This window comes from Andrena cerasifolii, chromosome 14, assembly GCF_050908995.1.
Source record: "Andrena cerasifolii isolate SP2316 chromosome 14, iyAndCera1_principal, whole genome shotgun sequence".
Taxonomy (NCBI): domain Eukaryota; kingdom Metazoa; phylum Arthropoda; class Insecta; order Hymenoptera; family Andrenidae; genus Andrena; species Andrena cerasifolii.
Genome location: NC_135131.1, coordinates 6,256,612 through 6,280,711, shown reverse-complemented (window position 1 = coordinate 6,280,711; position 24,100 = coordinate 6,256,612). Strand labels below are relative to the sequence as shown.

At 43.2% G+C, this 24,100-nt stretch overlaps 5 protein-coding genes across 16 annotated transcripts; 3 read left to right on the top strand and 2 right to left on the bottom strand.

Moving 5' to 3' along the window:
* Nucleotides 1-527: 527 nt before the first annotated feature.
* On the top strand, nt 528-2,490 carry Clpp (Caseinolytic protease proteolytic subunit). Of its 6 annotated transcripts, none has more exons than XM_076826957.1 (5): nt 532-666; nt 1,033-1,119; nt 1,269-1,403; nt 1,770-2,160; nt 2,227-2,490. In XM_076826957.1, the coding sequence occupies exons 2-5, from the start codon at nt 1,081-1,083 to the stop codon at nt 2,379-2,381; spliced, it is 720 nt and encodes a 239-aa protein (XP_076683072.1). In that variant the 5' UTR covers nt 532-666; nt 1,033-1,080; the 3' UTR covers nt 2,382-2,490. The 6 variants fall into 6 exon arrangements, with proteins under 6 accessions (XP_076683075.1, XP_076683072.1, XP_076683073.1 ...); XM_076826958.1 differs by having other exon boundaries at nt 571-623; XM_076826959.1 differs by having other exon boundaries at nt 641-659.
* Lft (Limb expression 1 family member lowfat) lies at nt 2,458-16,375 on the bottom strand. Of its 5 annotated transcripts, none has more exons than XM_076826952.1 (5): nt 4,398-5,060; nt 3,956-4,143; nt 3,529-3,875; nt 3,410-3,449; nt 2,458-3,304 (listed from the first exon to the last, which is right to left on the bottom strand). In XM_076826952.1, exons 2-5 carry the CDS (start codon nt 4,110-4,112, stop codon nt 3,045-3,047), a joined length of 804 nt encoding a protein of 267 aa, XP_076683067.1. In that variant the 5' UTR covers nt 4,113-4,143; nt 4,398-5,060; the 3' UTR covers nt 2,458-3,044. The 5 variants fall into 5 exon arrangements, with proteins under 5 accessions (XP_076683067.1, XP_076683068.1, XP_076683066.1 ...); XM_076826953.1 differs by having other exon boundaries at nt 3,416-3,449; nt 4,398-5,057; XM_076826951.1 differs by lacking the exon at nt 4,398-5,060 and adding an exon at nt 16,245-16,375 and having other exon boundaries at nt 2,458-3,449.
* Cyce (cyclin E) lies at nt 6,297-10,475 on the top strand. The gene is made up of 3 exons (XM_076826948.1): nt 6,297-7,642; nt 8,104-8,716; nt 8,814-10,475. The coding sequence occupies exons 1-3, from the start codon at nt 7,629-7,631 to the stop codon at nt 9,558-9,560; spliced, it is 1,374 nt and encodes a 457-aa protein (XP_076683063.1). The 5' UTR covers nt 6,297-7,628; the 3' UTR covers nt 9,561-10,475.
* On the top strand, nt 10,725-20,495 carry Tacc (transforming acidic coiled-coil protein). 3 transcript variants are annotated; one of them, XM_076826942.1, is made up of 6 exons: nt 10,725-11,233; nt 17,201-18,872; nt 18,946-19,250; nt 19,324-19,553; nt 19,634-19,945; nt 20,035-20,495. In XM_076826942.1, exons 1-6 carry the CDS (start codon nt 11,120-11,122, stop codon nt 20,228-20,230), a joined length of 2,829 nt encoding a protein of 942 aa, XP_076683057.1. In that variant the 5' UTR covers nt 10,725-11,119; the 3' UTR covers nt 20,231-20,495. The 3 variants fall into 3 exon arrangements, with proteins under 3 accessions (XP_076683057.1, XP_076683061.1, XP_076683058.1); XM_076826946.1 differs by lacking the exon at nt 10,725-11,233 and adding an exon at nt 15,199-15,407; XM_076826943.1 differs by lacking the exon at nt 10,725-11,233 and adding an exon at nt 16,510-16,670.
* Nucleotides 20,399-23,702, bottom strand: Mi (cyclin E-interacting protein minus). The gene is made up of 5 exons (XM_076826947.1): nt 23,377-23,702; nt 22,011-22,797; nt 21,642-21,917; nt 21,058-21,565; nt 20,399-20,972 (listed from the first exon to the last, which is right to left on the bottom strand). The coding sequence occupies exons 2-5, from the start codon at nt 22,787-22,789 to the stop codon at nt 20,748-20,750; spliced, it is 1,788 nt and encodes a 595-aa protein (XP_076683062.1). The 5' UTR covers nt 22,790-22,797; nt 23,377-23,702; the 3' UTR covers nt 20,399-20,747.
* Nucleotides 23,703-24,100: the final 398 nt, after the last annotated feature.

The window sequence follows — 24,100 nt, the reverse complement described above, 5'->3', positions numbered from 1 at the left end:
CTTGGAGCAATAGAACCTACAGTTTGATACAGTGTTCTAAATAATGGAGATATATTCATGGTTCCTGTGAACATATTTTAGCAGAATCAGTAACGATAATATCAGTTCGAACGCCGATTTTACTAAATAATTTACGCTGATAAAGTATTTAAACCTGAACATAATAGATAAAAATGCATTTAAAAAGCCACGCTTAATCTCTCGTTAAAAAAATTCTAAATTGCTTGAACTGAAGGTTAGATCGATTTGTATAACCTAGAATTACTTTTACTAACCGATAATTCGTAACGATGCTCGTGTTCGGAAATAAATATTGATGATTCCGCTGGCGCTATTCTTTACGCTCCGTTTTAGATTAAAAGAATCGCATTAATCTGGAAGAAAATTGACAATCAGTCGAAAGTTATGATGAACATTGAAATTGAACGGAATAAAGCATCGTTCACACGTATTGTTTCGATGAGAAAGAAGATAATAATATTTAATACTGCATTTTAATTACGGGTTATAAGTGTAGTTAGCGATTTATTGGGATTAACGAATTAAACTTACGTAAATAAAAGTAACAGGTTGCAGAAATCAATTCGCTATTTACCTAAATATTTATGTCGCTTTTGAAACAAGTTAGTCTCCATGGACATCTGACAATGAGAAATATTGTTCGTGGTTAGATATCTCATTTATTCCAATAGAGAATTTTGTATTAGAAACAAAATATGCCGAATAAGTCCTCCGGCGTATATAAATGGACATATAAGTTAAAAGAAATAAAATATAACCTGCAAAAAATCGACTACACCAAACCCCAAAAATATATTATTTTCAACGCCTCTGTTATAATCATGACACTGCCATCATCGATGTATCTTTAAAATTCTATTCCCTTAATATCCTTCGGTCGACACTATGATAATATGTTATTTCTTTAGGTTATGTCTTATTCCTTGCTTATTGTGTATAAAGCAGTATAAAGAGCTCTCGCTCTCGAAACTGCTCGTACATTAGTTTGTTATGTGAAATATTGTTTTACAGTTGTACACATCGCTGTTTTATGAAAGTAGTACACGTTAAATTGTCAAAATGTTATTACAAAAGATAAACGGTTTATTAAAAATCTCTGTAAGTATTTTGTAGAATTGGCAAAATGTTTTAACCACTGCTTGAAATTCTTAAAAATATCCTATAAACATTACGTTGCCGTTACCGTGATCGTATATAATCCGATTAATTACTTCACTGGCTAATACAAGATATTTTAAACTTTATAGATCCCTGGTCAGAGAATAAGCAGCCGGTATCTAAACTTTGTGCCGGTTGTAGTAGAACAAAGTGGTCGAGGCGAACGTGCGTATGATATTTATTCGCGCCTTCTGAAGGAACGGATCATTTGTCTTATGGGCCCGGTATAATTTCATACGTGCTCTTCTATTTCATTGGAATCTTAACCCGGCGTTGGTCAGGTGGAGTCTCACAGACCTCAGATTTTAAATTGAGTATAACTTTTTAACAACGTGTGGCAGTGTTATTTAGTTTGCTCAGTACATAAGCTATTTAGGAAGCATATTTTTGTCGAAAATTAAAGATGTTTAGTTAGTTAAATATTTTTGGGTAACAAAAAGTTAATTAAAGATATGGATTTTTATGATACACTAAATTAATTGTGGAACTCCACCTTACTACTCTTGTTACGTTTCCCCACGTTACCAACGCGGGGTTAATACCTAAACCCTCTTGGATTAGGAAATACAGAAGTATATACTGCTTTACAGATCACAGATAATGTGTCCTCCGTAGTCATTGCTCAACTGCTGTTCTTGCAGTCGGAAAGTAGTAAAAATCCAATTCACATGTACATTAATTCGCCGGGTGGAAGTGTAACAGCAGGCCTTGGTATATATGATACCATGCAATATGTTCTTCCTCCTGTAGCGACATGGTGCGTAGGACAAGCATGTTCAATGGCAAGTTTATTATTAGCTGCAGGCGCGAAGGGCATGCGTCACTCGTTGCCCAATGCGAGAATAATGACGCATCAACCATCTGGAGGAGTATCCGGTCAGGCTACAGATATACAGATACAAGCCTTAGAAATATTAAAGCTGAAAAAGCAAATTAACAACTTGTATGTAAAGCACACCGGCATGGACTTACAGAAAATAGGTGCGTAAGTTTGTGAGCATTATACCGTTGGAGCAGCGTGGTTTACTATGTGTTATAATTTTACAGAGCGCTGCATGGAAAGGGACAATTTTATGAGTCCGGGCCAGGCAAAGGAATTCGGAATAATAGACAAAGTATTGGCGCATCCTATGCAAGAAGAAACAGAAGAGGACATCGCAAAGTTGACGGAGACTACTCTCGAAGTCACTAAGCAAACTTAATATTAGGGATTGATAGACAGGTGTTATTTAAAATTATGGAATTATGAAATTTTATTAAAACGTGTAATTATCAATATTTAAAAATAGTAATAAAATATTTTTAAAACAATTACAGTCTAAGTCTATGTCTATGCTGTGTATGTAACTGCAGTGGAGTAGAGTCAGCGTGCCTATATTTACGACAATTACGTATGTATGGAACATGAAACAATTGACTTTTTATACGACAAACATATGAAACGATAATAGTTTCGATAATAAACCATTTTAATATCATTCCTCAGGCAAGCGTAGCGTGTATGTATATCACCAAGCATGTTTTTATATAATAAAAGTACGTAATGCCTAGGTTTCTAGGAAAGATTGCGTTATGAGATAATGGAAGACGAGATTTTGGGTGAGAACGTATGTAGGTATATACAAATTATTGGTAATTTTGATTGAAAAATTGGCAGTTACTCGCTTAAAGTATCCTTAAAAATATATGGAGTTTATGATCCCATTAACAGTCTATTATCACCAAAAGTACTTCGTAAAAAGGACGGAATTGTTTATATATCTGGATGCTAGACAATGATAAAGTATTTTACTTTAATACTAGCTTCTGCAAAACCAGTTTCATGTATCTTCTTGGATCGCGTAACCCTGCCCGTCCAGTCTGATTCACTGAGGGCATACTTGAGCGTGCGCGAGCATCAATATATCCTTTTTCTCTTTAGGAAATCTAAGCTCTCTCCCAGCTAAACGTGCTGTTTCGAGCTCTCTCTCAGCCAACGCCAGTTCCATGGCAACAATACCGCCGCCGCTTTCGTGCTCCCTCGCCACCCAGTCTAATGCCATCTGGCTACGCATCTCATCGTCCAAAGCTCTATGAGTGTAATGAGCGACTACTTCCTGTCTGCTGCATTGCCTTTCCCTCATAGCTTTCAAAGATCCGTTCCAATGAAGCAATTGAAAGACTGTCATTAACTCTTGAAATTCTAACATAGTTCTCCCACGATTGCATTCTAACATAAAACGAAACGCACCGATACCTGTGTTTGGATCCTCCTTCTCATCTCCATTTCCCTGCAAACGAAGACTACTTTGAATACGATAAATTGCTAGTAGCAGCGATCCCGCTCGAACGAACAGACGAACAACATACTTGCGTTTGATTCCCTACGCCGTTGGACGTCGCGGAAGGCTTAGAGAAGCTAGCTCTCGCCTCCGCGACAGCTTTCTCTATAAAGTCGTCTGTTATCTTCCTCGCCGGGTGCTCGTTAAACACAGAATTCATCAGAGCAATTTTCGCCGCCGACCTACGCGCTTCCGCTTTAGTGGGGCACGTTTGAAAACTACCGAAACAAGATCCTCCTGGAAGGGTCACATAACATACATAAGGCGGACTGGTACCAGGTACTGATTCATAAATAACTAAAGCTCCGTTTCTTAGCTGCGTTCCTCTGCTCTGTTTCATTTGCCAGAATTCCTGAAGAGCCTCCACCACGTTCACTACGAAAAGAAATAAAGATCTCGTTAAGCAGCTTGCAAATAGATTGAGAGGATTATTTCTCGACTAGAAGAGATTGTACCTCTTCCGTAACCCTGCGTATGCTTGGCAAAACTATTGACAACAGCCTCCACCGCTTCCTTTAACACCTGCTTGTCTCTGGCATCTACCAGTCCACCTGTGATACCCATATTTTCAGAAACACGGGATTTTGTCTTAACTGGCATTATGCCCTGCATCACCCTTTAAAGGTTTCTGTGCATTTACGTTCTAGAAGCACAACAGTTGCGGAGAACATGTAAGTATATTAATATTCCAACCGTACAGCTGATGGCAACGTCGATAATAGAGAAGCTAAACAACTAAAGGGTTCGATTTGAAATAAAAAAGATGTCGTTGACAATACAGAAACGAAGGTTTTCTCTCGGTGCGCCGCGGCGGCGCGATAGAGAAAGGGATCGACTGTAGAACTGGCTGGAACTAACGAAGCGAGAATATCGGGTAGGAGGAGAATATTTACGTACGTAATTAAAATCAGCGGGGCAGTGTTAGCGAGGATTGTCTTTCTGAAATGTTCGGTCGGATGAGTGGCGAAGGTTGCGGGTTGCGCGAATAATGAGGCGGTATAACAATTGCTGCAGCACCGAATGCATCAGACGCGAGAAGAAACCCAGGAGGCCCACCTGCAGAGAGACCCGGATGCCCAGGAATTCGCGTAAATTACTCTCTGATCGGCGCACCGACCGCTATGGGATCAAATTGCAAGGCACATATAAAGCGTTTAATGGCCCCGGATCACTGACGATTTCCAGAAAACCAGGGCTGTCCGCAACGCTCGGGCACCCTGTTCTGTGTTCTGTCCAGTTCTGTCTATACTGCTCACTACTGGCTCCTACTGGCCTGTCGCGATCCCGCGATGCCCAACATTCTTTTCGAGAACTTTGCTAATAGAGCATCTGTCAGTGCTTTCCACCAGAATGTCTATTTTTAAAAACGCATTCTCGCGTAGATATAAACAGGGAAACGCAAGTTTACCTGTCGAATATCCTGCTTTTAAATTAACAAGAAATATTAACATTACCACAGACAAGCTATAGGATAGACTTTACATCGTATGGGAGTTCGTATCATACGATCTGAAATACCGACTTCGTGAAAATTTAATGCTCTGTCGCGCGCTCTACGTTTGAAAACGGTAACTCTGGGGGAGCCATATTCAATTCAATTTTTTACGTCGGTAAAGTTAGAATCGTCTTGGACGACCGTGCGTACGGTGTGGAGACAGAGACGTATCTAGGGTGGGGCAAGTAGGGCTCGTGCCCTGGGCGCTAATGCCGGGGGGCGCAAAAAAGCCGAAAGAAATAGTGTTTCTTGAATAAATTTGTTTGGATGGTTAATGTTAGTAGTTTACGCTTGTTATTCGTGTGCTTCGCATGCCTCTTTAGAGAAGCTTCGAAAAAAACTTGCTGCATTTTTCGGCAGGACCGGCGGAACCCATTATGCAAGTTATGTGCCGCATAAGGGCGCCAGCCGAAGGGGGCGCTAAAAAACTATATCGCACTCTTAATAATAAAAGAATCCAACTCCCACATAAACAAAATGTATATGAATTCTTTTTTTTTATTGTACCTCGTAAAGACAAAACATATTACATAGAAAACAGGTGCAGAAATTTGGGAGCGCCAAAAAATTTCTTGCATAAGGGCGCTAACCATCTTCGTGCCAGTCCTGCTTTTCGGCTTCATTTGTCTCCAACTTTCGTCTCTTTCGCCCTTCAGCTCTACTTTTTTTAAAAGGATTATCTAAATTCTAAATAATATGTAAATTCTATATACGCTTGCCCTAGGCACTGTTTACACTAAATACGTCACTATGTGGAGAAAGTGGCTGTTTCTATTCCTAGGCACACCTTCCAACGAAATGCCACAGGTGACGAGGTGACGAGTGATGACAAGCGGCGATGAGCACCTTTCTCGCTCTCTTTGTATTATATTTTCTCTCTGGTCAGAAGACGCTGGATATATGCGTGTATTTAACGTTAATTCTAACCGCTGATGTCGTCGTGATCATATTCTATTCTGAATCGGTAACGTTGCATGTGACGTGAGTGGTTAGGGAACTTTAAAGCCCCCGAGTCGTGTGACAAAAATTTACATTGGATGTTAGATCTATCCTATACCTCGTTTGTGGTATATGGTTATACGTTAATGCATTCTAGATAATGTAACTAGACGTTCCGTATTATACTACAAAGTCCCGGAACATTTTCATCAATCTTATATGCCTGTGTCTACGAAAGTATCCTAATGTTCCTGATTTAATTCTGTGAAAAACAATAATGGAGCTTATATCTAGTATTTTAAGAAGCTTGAGGAGGGGCTGGAGAGGGGAGAATTTAGAAGTCAGTTCGTGATTCAGCATTAGAGTTCAGCAAAAAGATGGTCGCATTACTCATTGAATTAGTCCCGTTGATTGCCACCGGATAAATAAAATATGTATCGTTAAAATGAACTCGTAGAACTTTGTAACTTAGAAAACAGATGGTAGGCCAAATACGTGGCAAAAGGCTGTTCGTCTTCCTATCGTCATGGTTCAGAATCCCGATCAACAATTTACGCGCGCATATTTCCCGCGTGGTCAGGGCATAAGTGCATGCTTGCATAGAAAAGTGCATTTGTGTGCGTAGAATGGATCAGCTGAGCGCCAGCTGTGTTCCTCGTGTCGACCAATAGGAGAGGCGGAAGGACTGCACAGCAGCGCCCCGAATACACGGCCGGTACCCACTGCTTTGGCGTTCCCGCGAAAGTAATTCGTAAACGTTAGCTGCCGATTTAAAAGCACTGTTCTGCCCGCGTGTGCCTCCTGTTTCGCGTGCCTGGCATCGTTTTGGTGGAATCGTACACGATGCGTTCAACGGTATAAGTATTTTCTGGTGTTCCGTGAAAAACTCGTAGGAAAATCGAGCGGGAAATATAGATGCGCAGTGCGCGTGGGTGTTGCAATTCCTCGGACTTATACACCGTGTATATCGAAGATCTCGTGTCCCGATGCGAATGTATCGCATCTTAAGAGTGAAATACGTCTCCCTTTGTTCGCCGATTGTTATTTGTGCGAGCTTCTAAAAGATTTTACCGCGGAAAAGCGTCGCAAGAACAGGGCGTCTGTCAAGGGACGCCAATGTCCACCGTGCGTCTACGGTTCTTAAATGTGATGCATATACGCCGAAGTATCGCTGTTTGTGGGCTGAGAATAAATAATTAGACTTCGAAGAAGCTGTCCTGTGAAAATCAGAAATTTTTTTGCCCCTTTGAGGTTATGGTGCGCATATAGAGGGCGTGACAGTGCTGGATTGCAAGCAGGGGTTGGTCACTGTTTCGCGCGCTGGTCTCCCGCGCTTCGACTTCCACGTCCCTTATTTTTCCCAATAACTACTGTTCTGTGATAGTTGGAGGCGTGAAACGGTATCAGAAAAGATTCGGAGAAATTTCTGTGCCACGTAACCGGCTGCGAACGAAAAGTTATGGTATAAAATATTAAATGAAAGGCAGCCAAGTATAGGTGCATTATGGCGATCGAGTGCATGTAAAGTTCGCGCGCTCGCTTACTTTTCGGCATATTTCTGGGAAAATTCTCAAGTGTACGCTACAGAAATTCAGCGGACGTTCAATCGAACCACTGGCCAGTTTATCTACAAATTAAAAAACTCTGTAAACGTTTGAAATATTTTCTGAACACGTCGACAATTTTGCAGCAAGATGCCACAGACGAGGTGAGTGAACGACTTTCCATTTGGTCTCGAAATTTCCTCCGATCCTCTCGATCTTTCACTGTAAACATTAGCAGCTCACTTAGAACGGTTCTAATTGCTTCGAGCATTTCGCTCCGCTTCTTAATTCGACAAAAAATTGGAGTAATATGCGTGTATAACCTTTTTTAACTGCTACTCGCTACTGAAAAGCTTTCGGCAATGTTGCACGAATAATATTCGTACAAATTTTTATTCCACCGTTTTACGAGCTATTTATGATTGCCAGCAGTATCATAAAAGTTTTATATATTCCATATATGGATCGAAAAAAATATTGCGCCTCCTACAAAGTATTTCTCTGCTACAAACCACAAGTGCTCCAATCGATTCTACATTCTCTGTTTACTCCGTACGAACGGCTTATTCAAAATCAAATGTACTGCGATCACAGCAATGAAAGGGCGTCTTCTTGGTTTGTCCAGCTTACAGGGGAAAAAATCACAGACATATTTGCAAGGCGGCAAAGTAGCAACACAGTCTCTAAAACGTAAAAGGCGTGCAACAGAAATCTCCGAGGATTCGGAAAACGTGTATCCACCTAGCAAAATACCAGCATTGGCAAACACCTCGTACACGGAATCCTGTCACACTGTACATCCTGCAGAAAATTCGTGCACACCCCATCAAGTATCCCCATTGAAAGAGCAGCAAGAGCCGGCCACATGGTCTGAACTACGAAGTGCCACTTGCTTTTTAACGCCGTCATCTTCGAACAATGTATCGAACAGACCTAGTCCCTTGCCTTCGTTTCCATGGGCCGATGGTTCCCAGGTCTGGTCTCTCATGTGTTTGGGAGATCAGAAAACTATCACACAGAGAAATCCACAAATGTTTCAAAGGCATCCAACGCTGCAACCAAGGATGCGGGCAATTTTGTTGGACTGGTTAATCGAAGTGTGTGAGGTATATAAGCTACATAGAGAAACTTATTATCTCGCAATGGATTATATAGACAGATACCTGTCCATTCATCAAAACGTACCCAAGAATCAATTACAATTAATTGGTATCACGTGCCTTTTCATAGCTGCCAAGGTTTGTATTTTTCACTTTACTTTCTCGTATATTGTTCTCGAATTATATAATCACTTTATGGAAATCGAGCAGATTTTTATTTTTATTTTTTCCGTAGGTTGAAGAAATATATCCGCCGAAAATAGCAGAGTTTGCATATGTCACTGATGGGGCATGCACGGAAGAAGAAATTTTGGGGAAGGAACTGGTGATTTTGAAAGGTCTTGGATGGAACTTATCCCCTGTCACAGCTCCTGGTTGGCTTAATATTTATATGCAGATCGAGTCGGGCGATTGGTCAAGGCCGAATGCTTTTATTTATCCTCAATACGGAGGCCTACAATATTCCCAGGCAGCTCAGCTGTTAGATCTGGCCACCTTGGACGAGCGAAGTTTAAAGTTCCCATACAGTCACATAGCGGCGGCAGCTATCTATCACACGCTAGGAAGGGAGTGCGCTTTGAGGGTATCGCGCATCCCGTGGGACCAGCTTTCCACCTGCGTGAAATGGCTCACTCCGTTCGCAATGACAGCCGCGGAAGAGGGCTCCCAGTTCCTGTTAAGATCCACAGTACCACCTGTGGAGTCTCATTCTGGATCGGGCCTGAGGGCAACGGTGCCGAATATAGTAATGGACGAGTCGCACCGTATACAAACGCACGTAGTCGATTTAAATATGTTAGAAAGGGCGCAGCAACGATTAACGGACGAGATCCCTTCGACCGACGCGCACGAGTCCGATTCTAATCCTGAGTCCGGCAGACAGAGCCCGAATGAAAGCGGCCTTTTAACTCCGCCATCCAGTAGTCAAAAGAATTCTACAACACCGTCGCGTCCGCCGCCACAATTACATCCGTATACATAATTAAATATTTACAGACGCTCCATATTGTAGCATGAAGCGTTTCGTTTACTAATTGTTGGTGAATGATTTTAATTAGACACGGTAGTGTATATGTCTACTAGGAGATATCATTTAAATGCTTGAAATAGTTCTGGCTTGCGTAAAATTGCACACGCGCCACTAAGTACGGGATTGCACTAGTGCACGATAGTAGCGGTGTATCGTGTATCGTATACTGTATTATCGTATATACCTAATATGGTGCTTCCCATTTTTAAATCCATTGTTCCGCGCGATGGTACTTCAGTTATAGCAGTAAGACTTACAAGTACAAGGTGTTAACCATCTTCTAAAGTGTTCAAAGTAGCACTGAATTTATTTAACATTTACTTGTTTTATTATAGACATTAGAGAGAGAGAAAAATGTGCCTTGTGTGAAGGGATGTAAACGTACGCAAAAGCCTATGGCCAATTTCTGTGATTATACCCCTGCAGTGAAACTCGATGCATTATATTAATACGTTAGGCTGAATTAATAATCATTACTACTACATCCACGAATCTACGCAAGATTAGTGCCTGGAGAAACGAAAAGTGTCCTTAAAGAAACTGTTTTTATTGCCTCCGAAATCGAAGGAGAACATTGTGAATAGTATTCTTTTATATAATTCGTTTTATTTTAACGCAACGTATTATAACAATGCGTTATCGAGCCGGGTGAATGTATTTTTATGTATTTGTATATTGCGAGGTACTGATAATAGGAGGAAAAAAAAAGAGGGTGTGAAGGGATGAATGCACGCGCGATTGATAAGTCTACTAATTATTGAATAAGATTGAAACTTCGTGATCGATGTACACTGCCTTGCATGTAGCGACGTGGCGGTTTATACACATTTGTATGAAAAATTTGACAATAAATACTTGTAAATCTCACGAGTAAATTCAACACTTTACCTTGGAGGCGGTCGTCATTCGCGGTACGATGTTCTAAAGCTAATAGGAATTTCACTCGGCATAACTTACGCGGATCGGCGAATTGAAATCTGCCTGGCGCGTCGCTCAAACAAGAATCGATCGTCGGAATTCACATTACCGGCTGGGGAAGCAGCAAAAGCAGCGCCACGACGATCCTTCGAGGAACGCGATAACGCGCTCTGATTGGCTGTTCCGCTCGCATTCAAGTTGTCAAACGGCAGACGGCCGTTAAGAAGGCGGTTGCGAGCTAAACATTGCAACGGTAGCGAAATCGAGGACCGTGTGCGCGTAGTTCTTTCGTATTTAAGTCCTTTCTGTGTCCGAATATCGTAGCATATCGTACCATGCACCAACCGTGACGCGAAAAGTGATAAGAGAACCGAAGGTGAACGTATGCTTGGAGCAAGTCGTGCCTTTGTTCGCAGCGTCGAAGAAGAGGGAGCGTGAATGCCAACGCCGATACTAGTGCCCTTAGATTTTTGTACAAAACGTTTTAGGGTCCAGTAAAGTGTGATTAATAATTCGTCGTCTAATGCAGTGACGAATGCACGTGACTGGGCTGACAACGAATTTCTAGCGAAGATCGAAGTCGTTTCGTGGCGATGTCGAGTCCAAGGAGCATCGGTGGTTCGGTTCGCGAAGGTACCCGGGTGGTGCTCCGAGAAATCACCGCATCCCTTCACAACTCACCTCCCATGCAACCGTCTCGTTGCAAGGTATTACCACATTCTTGCTTTCTTCTACGTATATTCATTCGACAGCTCGTTCCCCGGGGCACGTGACCGCGAGCCCTCAACTTGCCCGCACATTTTGCTTTCTTATTATTTTTTTTATCGCCTCTTTTCTCCCTCTCTCGTTCCGCCTTTCCTCTCTGTTTTTATTGCCAACAGTTGCTAACAGCCGGAGAATCCCTATAAATAAACCCTGAATCTCCAGGAGCACCTTGAAACGAAAATAAGTTTCGCTTCCCGCACAGGGGAATTTCTTTCGCCTCCGAAAAGAACGCATGCTATAGATCTTATCAAATTATTCTACGCAGACAGAGAGGCGACGTGCCTGCATCTGCGTTTCATTTTACGCAGGACGCCGCATGTATAAACAGTTTGTAACAGGTTATGCGAGGACCTGCGACCATAGATAACTGTATACTAATCATTTATTCCTGGATATCGTAATATCTGTCACGTGCGTGGAATAATAACTTCTGGAGAGTACAGTTAATACTCGGCAGACGAAGCCACAGACCTACGGTTTCTGCGATTCGTTCGTTCGCGATACGTGGTTCGCATTTCTTGCGTGTGCCGGACAGAAACTGGTTTATTCCCGGCTGAAAACCGGTTCGTTTAATTATCGTAGAAAGGGCGCTGCATTTCCGTTCGATTTTTTGTTTACGGAAATAGCAGCAACGAAATTATCTGCAGTGGTATCAATGGTATCTTGCACGTGTAGGGATCAATGTGTCGGATGAAAATAGACCATCAACTATGGAAAAGTGAAAAAGTACGTACACGTAGGAGAAAACGCGTTAAAAGTCCGTTGTATGCTCCGTAGCTACTCACGCCAAGCTAGGTACTTAAAATTCATGGAAATTCAAGTATTTATCGCTTCGATCTCGTGTAGCGTACAGAAACACTCGATCTCGTTCAAAACTACACACGTTTAACACGCAACTATCTCCATTGGAGAGAAAGCGTGAATAAATCCACACCGCGCTGGACAGAGATTATGAAAAGTAATAGTGCAATTTACATAATTATTCTATCTGCATCTCCCGTCTCCTCGCGTGTGTCCGCAGCGATCCTCGCGATTTCTGGCCGGAGATCGATTGAAATTTTTCTGATTTACCATCGCAGCAGCAGTTCATTAACGTTTATCCACGTATCGCCCTAGATAGCGCCACGCCGGTCGCACCTCTGCTACTGGGGAACGTGTTCCACCACTTGGCTTCCATAGTTGGTGTTCTTTGCAGCATAATGCCCGTGCGGCGTGTGCGCGGTCCGACGTGTTGGAGCGGTGTGGGAACGGCGTAGGAACGGCAAGTGTTGGTACGCGTATCATCGTGGATCGTGGCAGGACTGTGGCGATGGCCTCGTCGTCGCCGGTGTCTCACCTTAGCTTACTTACCTAGAAGTTCGCCCCGCGTCAGCCGCGATCTAGCCGCGACGCTCGGGTCGCGAGCGTCATTGCAAAATCGTTTCCACGAAAGAAAGTGAGCCGAGCCGAGCCACTACGCCGTTTTACCAGCAACAAACCGTACGCTCCGCCGTCTCTCTACACGTACACACATCCCACGCATAGTTGTGTGCACGTAGTCGGGCTCTGTCGCGTCGCGGAATCGCAGTGGTAGTGGTGGATGTCTAGAGTATCGACTGGAGAATGCGCTGCGCTAATATTAGAATTTCGACCAGAGATATCTTCCGTTGACCGTCAAGTTCGGTGAGTGCCATGCTCTTCCGGCGAGTTTGTCACGAAGAGGCGAGCAGGCCGCGAGCGCGTGATATATACCACTCGCCTATTCGACACCTATCTTTCCCCGATCCGGTTTAAGCACGTCGCATCGAGCGTTCCGTCGAACGCGCAGCCTGCTCGCGAAATACGTGCAGCGATTCTGCTCGATGGCCAAGAAGGCGCGCAGCTATCGAGCACGGAGGGATGAGAGAGGCACACCCCACCGAGAAATGGAGAAGTGTCACGCATCCTTTCTTACTGTCATCGCGCCCAGATGAGAATGACTCATGCCCGATAGGTGTTGCGTGCGTGTGGCCAGTGGACGAATGCGTGTGTGCGCCCGCCGCGTTGCACGGCTCTCGATGATGTCAAGAACGCGCCGAATAAGGAGAGCTCGAGCTTCTCGAGTTTCCAAGGGAATTACTTCTGATTGCGTCGGTTCACTCGCTTCGACACTTTGGATACTCCGTGCTCCAGTGAACGCGTTCAGTTTACACTATAGATTTAACCAGTAAAAGCGTATTATCGAGTCTAGGCTCCAGAGTCGGTCACGCTCGACGGAGATGTTGACACGGGACTTCTTCGCGTAAGAAATAATAAATTTCAGAGTGAACTTATAGAGAATAGGCGAGCTTTAATCCGTCGATTGTACCGAAGAGAAATTTATTGTGAAATGAGTATGGTTATTTCTTATCGGCCGGTGTCGCGAATACGGGTTCCTGAATTTCGGACGGTGTTGGCGGGTGCGAACGTTTCTAGGCCATTCGATATCCACTGCTGGAGGTTTCTATATTTTTGTAATCGATTTCCCGCGAGTATCTAATGCGTTTGCAAGGATGCGAAGGATGAGATTTATAGGATAGGTGTGCGATATATGTACTGCGCGTGTTTCGCTGGCAGTGCACACGCGTGATCGACTTGCTTCTTACTGATGCTCTATAGAAATGAAAGACTGGGTTAATATCGTCTCGCCGATATTTCATTTCGCGGAGTGCGACGCTTAAGGGGTCATTCTGGTAATCACGCCGCAAAATTCGGCAACATTCAGATTTTTTTTCTCAGTGAACACAATGAATAACAATGTCAAACTTTTTTTTCAATTATTAAGCTACTTGTAACGTATGCGGAACCATTTTTTAAATACTCGTTTAATTGTGTTTTTTCAATGTTAACTGCAGTTCAAAATCGCGCCTTTGAAAAGACGGCGGGAGTGATTTCAGCTCACAAATTCATCTGAAAGAAAAAAACTCTGGAAAAAACTGAGTACCGCTATCGCAGGTGCCAGAATTAGCCACGTAAGTCAAAATTTAACAAAATTGCGCGCATTCAAACTTCAAGTAATGGAAAAATTCGAAACTTGAAGTTTGAATGCGCGCAATTTAGTTAAATTTTGACTTACCTGACTAATTCTAGCACCTGCAATAGCGGTACTCGTAATGATTAAGAATCAGCTTGGTTTTTTTTATTTCAGATGAGTCTGTGAGCTTAAATCACTCTTGTTTCTTCTCAAAGGCACGATTTTGAACTCCAGATAACATTGAAAAAAATAAAATTAAAAGCGTATTTAAAAATTGTTCCGTATACATTACAAGTAGCTTAATAAATGAAAAGAAAAGTTTGACACTGTTATTCATTGTATTCACTGAGAAAAAATGCTCGAATACTGCCGAACTTTGCGGCGTGATTACCAGAATGACCCCTTAACGCAAGCGGTAGTGGCGTGTTGTATTAGCGCGAGGTGTACGTGTTCTACTTTCTAAATGCGTGTGGTTCCCACAAAGCTTGTAGAATTCGCGCAATCTTAAACAGATTCGATCCAATGCAAAGCCGACGGAACCCAGGGCGGCCGTCTTGGTCATGATTCCTTATTAAAATTCTTCCTGCCAATTTGTTCGATCGGTGCCAGAATTTTTCCTCGTTTCGCTGTTGCGTTATAATTGGAGCGATAAGATTGTAGAATGAAACTGGAGAGATAAGACTCGGGCGTTATTGGGGAGTATGAGGAAAAAGAGAAACCGTTTCGAATGGACTACATAGACGAGAATATTTAGCTGGTAATTAAATTGATACTGCACCGGCAGGTATTACATTAAGAAATTCTTTGAAATCAGCGAGTCGTGTGGTTTGTAGAAAAGTAAGAGGTGACCCTTCTAAACGCACAAATGGATGTACAGTTTAACAAGCAAGATGATGGCTGAAACTGGCGGGATTGAACGGAGGTGGAGAAAGAAATGTGGAAAGGGGTGAATGACGAAAGAAAGACGCCTGGTGTGGTCGGAAATAAACGTGTCAGGGGTGAGAACACATAGGTGGGGAAAGGAAGAAAGTTGACTGCGTGGGGTTCCGTGAACTTGCGTGTAAATATGGGTTCATATCGGGCGGCAGTGACACCCGAAAGTGGAGGTCCTTTTCGAAGTCATGGGAAATCTGCTCGTCCGTAAGGTAACCTCGCGACATACTGCGTAAAATCTAAAGCTTTAGAGTAACCCCATTTCGCTGCCACGCTGACGGATCGCGCTAACTTGCTTGAAATTTCATTTAACAAAATTACAAAACCTTTGGCTGATCTAGCGTAACTAATCGGGAGGGACAACTGAAGCGTCTGAAGCGTGTGCGCAATAAAAACGCGAATCTTTGTCAGGGGCTTGGAGTCGGGGGAGTAAAGGTCGACGTCTCGGCATTCGATTCGAGCGAGATAGGGATTTCTATCTGGAATCGTGGTTGAAGAAGGCGCTGATCTGCCTGTAACCAGGGTTGCGCATTATTTGAATATTCTTTGACTAAAAATTTCCAGCAAAATCAAATTAATTTAAGAATAAAGAATAAATTTTTATTCAAATAAGAATAGCGAATAAAGCGAAGTTAATAAAAACAACTGAGTATACAAAAATTTATTCGTTATTCTCGCGTAGCTTCATTTTATTCGAAATTCTCGTTCGAAATTATTCGAATAAATTTACAATTGATTTAATTAAAAAAGAAATTTATATTTAGAATTACAAATTTTTAATTTTAAAATTTATTTGACTCTGCCTGTAACACCCCGGCCGCACCACGTTGCATGCTACTCCAGTAATTCGGTGAAAACCGAGGATTTAAGAGGACAGCAGGATAAACAACGGAGAGCAAGAATTATACCACCATCCATATTCACAAGCACAAACTGCAGAAGACATGGTCGACTGTGCGTGTACTCGGTTAATTTTCAAACTTGAGAAGATACGAAATGAAAAGGGTCGTGCACACTGGGAGGCCAATGGACAATCTGTATCGACTTACCACATTTTCCATAACGCAAAGTATAATACTATATCTGTGTCGCGATCGGATCGAATGAAACCACGGAGCCAGCGAGCGACTGACTTTTTCGTCTCGACCGCTCGCGCTGTCCTCTCATAACTGCTCTTGGCATGGATACGCGGTCGAGACTGGCGCGAGATCCAGCAAAACAAAATCCTCTCTCCACCCGTATATTTTATAATTAGTCGCAGCGGCGAACAAGTTGCGCAATTCCTGAAAGAAATCGGCGGGCTCTAGGCGTCAGCTGATCCCCGACTCGCGTTCAGTGAATAACAGACTGGTCGCGGGATACCTACGTACGCACAGTGGCGGACCTTGACGTATTCGCGCGAGATGGATTATATCAATAAGTTGCTGCATCGTGCTGCCGCGATTCCGCCGAGAACTCTGTCGCCCACGCCACCGGTACTTCCATCCAAACTTCACGTTTACATGTCGCGAAACCCTAATTTCTCCGCGATTACCGCCTCCATCTCCGGCGAGCTGAGATAGGCAGGCTGCGGTACCTACCGGATTCTTAATAATAGTAAAACGTGCGAGCGATTGTGAATATTGTGACGTTGAATGTCCCTCGTCAGCCAACACGGCGATTCGCGTGGATCTCCTTGGGTTAATCTACATTAATTAAGAGTCTCACAGGGACACGGTGTTGAATACCAGAGTTTCAGCCAGAGATGAGCAAAATTTGTATTTAAATAAAATTTCGAATGAAAGTGAAAACAATTATTCTTTCACTAATTTTCTAAACTCCTATTCGTTATTCGGAATTTTATCTAAATAAACATTTGCCCACCTCTGGTTACAGATACATATATGCCGATCGATCGTGAGATTCGTTTGATCTCTATTGCGTAGCTTTAGTGGGATAAGAATAGATTATGCTCGTAGAACCTCACGCAGGCTTCGACTGATACAATTGCTTTTTTGTTGAGCAGAGCGGCAGCGACAACACTTCGTCGGTGAAGGCAGGAGAGCATGAGGTGAAGGTCCGCTTCGCTCGGGAGTTTGCCGATGTTGGATCGATCGGTTACTCAGCGCCGGAGAGCCTGTCGTCGGCCAGCAGTTTCCAGAGCTTCAGCAGCAGTCTCAGCGTGAAGAGCAGCAGCGGCATATGCGCGGACTCGGTGTTTGAGAGCCCGAATCCCGCCGCAGATAAGTCCTACGTAAACTCCGTTATACCCGGCGTGGAAGACTTGATCGCCGGTTGCGCCGACATAAACCTCGAGGACGACGGGCATCAGTCGTTCGACGGGCATCAGAGTATCCAGGATCTCAGTCAGGACCAGACGTTCACATCTGCCACCGACAACCCGATCGACGAGCTGATCGACGATCTAATCGAGGATAATATCGCCAGCGATGTAGACTCTCGCAACGTCACGCAGATTATCGGCAACGACGAATCGTCCAAGTCACTGGAGAGCGCGTACTCGCCGCTTAATTGTACACAGGACCGTCGGGAGCGACCGATCTTAGTAGTTCCTCCGAACAGCAGCGTCGTAAAGACTGCGGAGCCCACGGAGAGCGGTGCTGAATCGCTCAATTCCACCGTGTCGATTAGCGTCGACGACGCTCCGCTGCCGCATTGCTGCGCAGAGGAATCGAACTTAAATTCTACGGTGTGCTTGTCCGGCATTGAAGCTGCCCCTGCAGCCACATCGGAGGAACGCGTCGCGCTAGACGACGACTCGACCGAGGCGGGCTCTTTAACATTCAATTTTCCACCTTGCTCCTTTGCAGAATCGCAGACGTCGGTATTAGAACCGGCGGAACATGCGGGAGAGCCGTCATTGCCTAGTATATCGTCGGTATCGTCTGTGATCGCGATAGACTCTACGAAATTTAGCGAAGAAGATTCTGGGGAGCGCGAAGAGGATGTAAAGAGCCTGTTGGCAAGGTCCTCGTCTCCCTTTAGCGACTCTAACGCTGCAGTTGCGACTGCGTCCGCGGAGAATGTATCGGTATTGACTAGTCCTGAGCGGGAGGTAGCAGATAAAAGCGACAGTAGTCTGGCAGAAGCGGTTTCGCCGAGCCTTCATAATGTTAGAAGTAGTCCAGAGAGTTGCGCAATCTTGTTAAACGAAACTGCTGTTCTGTGGCCGAAGACGCTTCCAGTTCAGGAAGAGGATTCAAGTATTCGCGCGGAAAGTGACCGCGATAATACAGCTGCTGATAACGTTCAGCTTCCTCCAACGGAGGTAGACGGTCAAGTGAATGTTTCTCCTGTAGCTGAGAAGGAAGAAGAGAGCGATAAGTCGGAGGAGCGTTTGGACGCGGGAGGAGTAGACGTTGTTGAGGAGCCAGGTGCGTTAAGCCCGGCGAAGGAAGAGGCTAGCCAGGAGCGGGAAGAAGAATCTTCGGATGAGAAATTGGATACGACTCTTACCTTCCAAGATGCTTCGTTTAATTTAGAAGCCGTAGCGGAGGTTGATCTGTACGCGGAATTTAAGCCAGAGAGGCAAAGCACCACGTTACCTTTACCTCCCATCGATCAGCCGAATTTCGACGAATTCGAATCCGCTTCTGAACACGTGGCCAATGATATTTTTAAATCTTCACTGGATCTTTCAGGCGAAGACGATTGTTTTGTCACCGCCACGACCGAAAGTAGGTACACGCATCGTTTACTCGTCTTGCATTCATTCGCTAATACTTTACCCGTGATAATTTGCCTCCGCAGTTTTCCAGGACCCGACGAGCTTCGACTTTCTGATAGCTCACGGTAACTCCAAGACCATAAACCGACTGAGGGCCGAATCTTTGTATGTGAAGTTCGACCCGTTGGTGTCGGATACCAGTATGTTGCCCCAAGGGAACCCTCATCCCATGAACGAGGAGCAGAATGGCAAAACGGACAGCAGCCCGCCCCCAACTATCGTTACTCCGAAACGTAATCCCGCCATAGCGGCCATAGATAGGCTACTTTTTTACAGTCCCATTCCTACCAGTATGACGCCGAAAACGGAGGAGCCTCAGGAAAAGATTGTGAGCAGATATTCCGGTTACTCCCGTTCGTGTCTAATCTATCCTTACTAATATGTATGTAAAATGCCTGTAGGAACAAGCAACTGAGGAATCGAAATCAAGCGCTCCGCTGATTAACGATGTTAATATAAGCAAAGAGCTAGAATTAGTGAGGGCAACCGTACTACAATTAGAAGAGGAGCTCGAGAAACAGAAGAAGGAATACGAAGCGGAGCTGGAAAGGCAGAAGAATGCTTTCCAAGAGAAAATTAACAAGCTACAGGCACAAATAGCGCAGGGGGTGAAAAGTAAATCTGAGATGACGTAAGTTCGTTGTTATCCTTAGAATGTTCTGTCGCTGGTAGATTAGAAGTACCTAATCGAAGTAAATGCGTCTCTTACAGGGTCGTGGTGGACGAGTATGAAAAATCGATTAGTCGGCTGCTCACGAAGAGAGAAAGGGATCGTACAAATTTCGAGCAAGACAAGGCCAAGCTACAAGAGGAATTGCAGGCGACGAACGTTCATTTAACAAACACGGAGGCAGCGTTCAACGACGTCCATCAAAAGTATGAGAAGCTTAAAGGAGTTGTGTCCGTGTATAAGAATAACGAGTTGGTGTTAAAAGAAAGCGCCCAGGAAAATATGGAAACTATAAAAGGGTTGGAAGCTCGATACGAGCAGTTGAAAAATTATGCCATGGCTCAGCTCGAAAAGTACGTGTTCAAATGGGATTAACCAGCATTATGTTCGTTAGCGGAACGTTGGAAACGCGTTTTCTAATTACTTTCAATAAATATTTCAGGGCCAACATCGATCTAGAGGTCATACGAAAGCAGCACGACGACGAAACGGTAAAGCTTCACGCTATGGTACGGAAGGCAGAGCTTAAAAGTAATTCGCTGGCTGAATTGGTGGAGCAGAAAACTAAAGAGAATAAGGAACTCACGCAAATATTGGACGAAGTGATCGCCAGGGTGGGTCACCAAAACGTGGAATAAAATGCGGAGGCGCGAAGCGGAAGAATAAATGAGTATCGCGAATGCAACGCGATTAGTCTTTATTTTTTTACTCGCCCCCTTAAACGTTTTAGACACATCCGAGTGCTAGGTATGATTGATGTATATGTATACATGCGTTGTTTCTAAAATCATTAATTGCAATTTACGTTCCGTTTCAAAGAAGCACCTTTTATTAATTATTTATAAGTTGTGAAATATATATATACTATTTTACCGCTAATAAAAATAGGCATATTTAAAACAACCTCTCGTTTATATTTATGCAGTAACAAATACCTAATACTCCGCAAACTTTTAACATTCACACGTTACGCTTTAAAGTTCCACACGATTTGTTATAATACAGCTCAATACAACGTCTCACTATATTCAGTTAAATAAAACTCACCGTTTCGCGTATGCGTATGCCATCCCGACATACATATACACGAATGCCGGTGACCGATCACTTGTAGTTTGTCGATAAATAATGAATTTCTAGCAGCAATGAGTATTGTCAGTCTGTTGGTCTTGCATCGATGAGAAACAAAACGTGATGCTTCGCTAGCTTCAACATCCGATCGCTGGTACTGCCTGGCTTACGAGGAATATTCCTGTTTTCCAGGTCGGGCATAAGTTTCTTGATGGTTCGCGCTAAGTTTGTAGCATGCTGCTTGAATTGTGGGTGGGTCATGCCGATCCCTTTACCTCGTAATGCCTCTGCTACCGCCCATAGTAATTTCTAAAAGTACCCATTAAAGATAAATTATAAAAGATAATGATGCTGAAGGGCAGAAGTTAGAAATATTTTTTAAAAGATAGTGTACTTTTCTGTGCACGTCGCTAAGCTCGTTTCTTCCTTCGGTTAATTGAGGCTTATTCTTCTCGATTATATTACTGGACGAGTGTCTATCCCAGGGGGTCAGCGTATTATTATGCAATTCATGAGGGCAATCAAAAGACAAACTCTTTGCCCACTTGTATCGCGGTCCCTCTAATTCTTCCTCGCTCTTCCGTTTCCTCGATTCTTCCGCGCTCACCTTCTGAACACATTCGGAATCATTTTCCTTTGCCTTTTGCGCGAACAGTACGCGTTTAATGGTCTGCAGACTCGAGCCAGTTTCGAGCAATTTGCTTGGTCCAGCTCGGTCGGAGGGAGGACTTTGGAAGAGGGCACGTTTCGACGTTTCTACTTTGGACTTTAACGGACTAGCGGTGTCTAGAACGAGCCTTCGAGACACTCTCTTCTTCGTTGAACTCCGAGGAGTTCCTCTGGGACTTTTACCCCGTGGACTTTTCCCTCTCGGACTTTTGCCCTTTTTAACAGTGGGCTTCCTACATCGCGGAGAGAAAAGAAAAATTAATGTCATACTTGAAATTAATACAATTTATCTAAATCTCGGTTACATACTTGATATTTAACACTAGCAATCTTTTATTGTTAAGCGCTAATCCTTGTAAATTTGCGCTGGAAAATGTTCTCCGTCTCCTCGTTAAATGATTCAATCTCTTTCCTGGACTCTGACCATTGTCGCGTTTAGCCAAAAGGTTTCGTTTCTTGGCGCTTCCTGGTGCATGTTTGGAGAACCATATGGTACAAGTAGATTGCGTTTCAGCCCCTATATATCTTTCGCATAACTTTGACGTAAGATTTTCAAACTCCTCCATTGTTTTACTTCTGTTGTAGCTGAAATTTCGTCAGGTACCGTTACAACATATTCCTGAAAAGATGTATCAAGCAAATAATAGAAAGAAATATATAGAATGCCAATGCCCTTACTGTATTCCGTGAAAATTCTGAAGATACGCCTCTGGCCATGTAAAAGAAGTAGCTTCTTTTGCAGTAGCAATAGGATAAACAATCGATTGCTCTCTCGTATAAGCAAGAGGAGCTTCTTGTTTCTCATCTTTACGTACAGTATTTTGTACCTGCTCAGGGCTCAAAGTGTTTATTGTACTTTCTTTAGCATCAAGTACATGTGTCTGATCATTAGGAACTATTTGCTTTATTCTAAAGTTATCACTGGAAATATTATTCTTTACTTCCGACGTATCTACACTGTTACCAACACTATTTGGATATTGTGGATCACAAGCATCAAAAGCGGTGGATAAATTTCTGGGTGTGCTTTTGGTGCGCTGGTATGAGTTATTTGTACTTATATTTTCTTTCTGCTGTTCCGCAGATTCCTGCCTCATATCTTGTTGCGATTGTTTCTCCGGTAAAACACATGGTGTCCAAAACAGGTGATGGTTCTCATAAATTCGTAGTAGCAATTCCGTGCAGTCGGTTCTACAAATTGTATGCTTAGGTGGTGGAGGTACACCACTTAGAAACTTATTAATTCTAGCTAGTAAGTTATGGTCAGATTTAGCAAGCAAGTCAGCCTGAGAAGGCTTTTCAGGGCTGACTGCTACTGTCACTGCTTCGTTTGTTAATGTCTCATTGTCCTTCGAATCATCTTCGCCGTCGCTATCGAACATCTCTGGGCTACAGACACTTGGAAGCTCTTCCCCGATCGTGGGACTTCCAGCTCTGTTGAAGTAACAGCAATCCATGGCATTGTCTATGGAAAGTAGGCAATTTAATTTATGTAATAGCCATAAGAAAATGCAACACTGTCAATTCTGGCTATACTACACTTCTTTTATTCTCTGCCTACTTAATTTTCGTAAATGTTGCAGATTCGAATATTTAAAAGGTGTTTCGTGTCATTGGCTTGCAATTAAAAGCAAGCCACTTTACTCCCAAAGTTTTCATGTCACGTTTAAAATTCTATCGTATCTGCGTCCAACTCGACATACAGTATTTAAAATTCCACCCCTTTAAATAGTGCTCCATTCTACACGCGAGCAGTACGTGCAATACGAAATCGCTTTTTCAGCAGGATCGTTATTTAACCTGGTAGAAAGTCGAAGGTTAAAAGCAATGCAAATGCGCCAGAAGTTTGTAAATGCTTTGTATGTCAGCTACATTTTATTTGGCATTTAAATAACAGTTAGCATTCATGACGAAAACACGAGTGGTCGACTGCTTCGTTGGAGGTACTATTTAAGTACAGATCATCGCATATTGCGGTTTGAAAAGGAACAGTCAAAGAAGCCGTTCACAGGAATACTGCGCATAAAAATTCGAATGTACTTACGTCTTTCAATTTATCGATGTTCGAATATTTTTCGGCCGATGGTTCACTGGCCGAAAACTGAATTCATCTGTTTCCCTTCCTGAGACGTAGAACAACAGTTCACTGCGCACAACGTTCACGTACGCGCCATACGTCATGCAACTGACGACAGCACGAGTCTGACTTTAAGGCTGCTTTTCGTTTTCGTGTTACGCATCACTCAATCTGACACATATGAAATATCTACATTTTTTTTCAATCAAATCTCAACACTGTCTACGTTTCATTTTTGACGAAACGTTTTCCATTGACTTTGCCATTGACGATTCTAAAACGCGTCCCACTACAAATACGTAGTAAGTGATTACCCGTTATTTCTTCGAATCTTGGTATCTTGAGCGATACGATTATCTTGAAGAATTATCTACAGAAGTAGATTGTCGACAATTCGAAACGCAACTGAATAGGACCCAAAGGAGAGAGAGGAGGGAAAAGATAAAGGACTATAGTTCGTTGGGCAATATAAAGCGATAGGCTTTGAAACGCCATTCTGTTTAACAGGAAAACAAAAATACAAATTCAAATACAAAATAATTATATATCAGTCATTACATGCGATACCGTTACAACCAGTGGCGGATTTAACAGGGCGGCCGATGAGCGGTTACCGCCTGGGCTCCTGCCGAGAAGGCCCTCCAGGGCCCCATCCTTAAAGAAATTATGATTTTATTCAAACTATATTTTT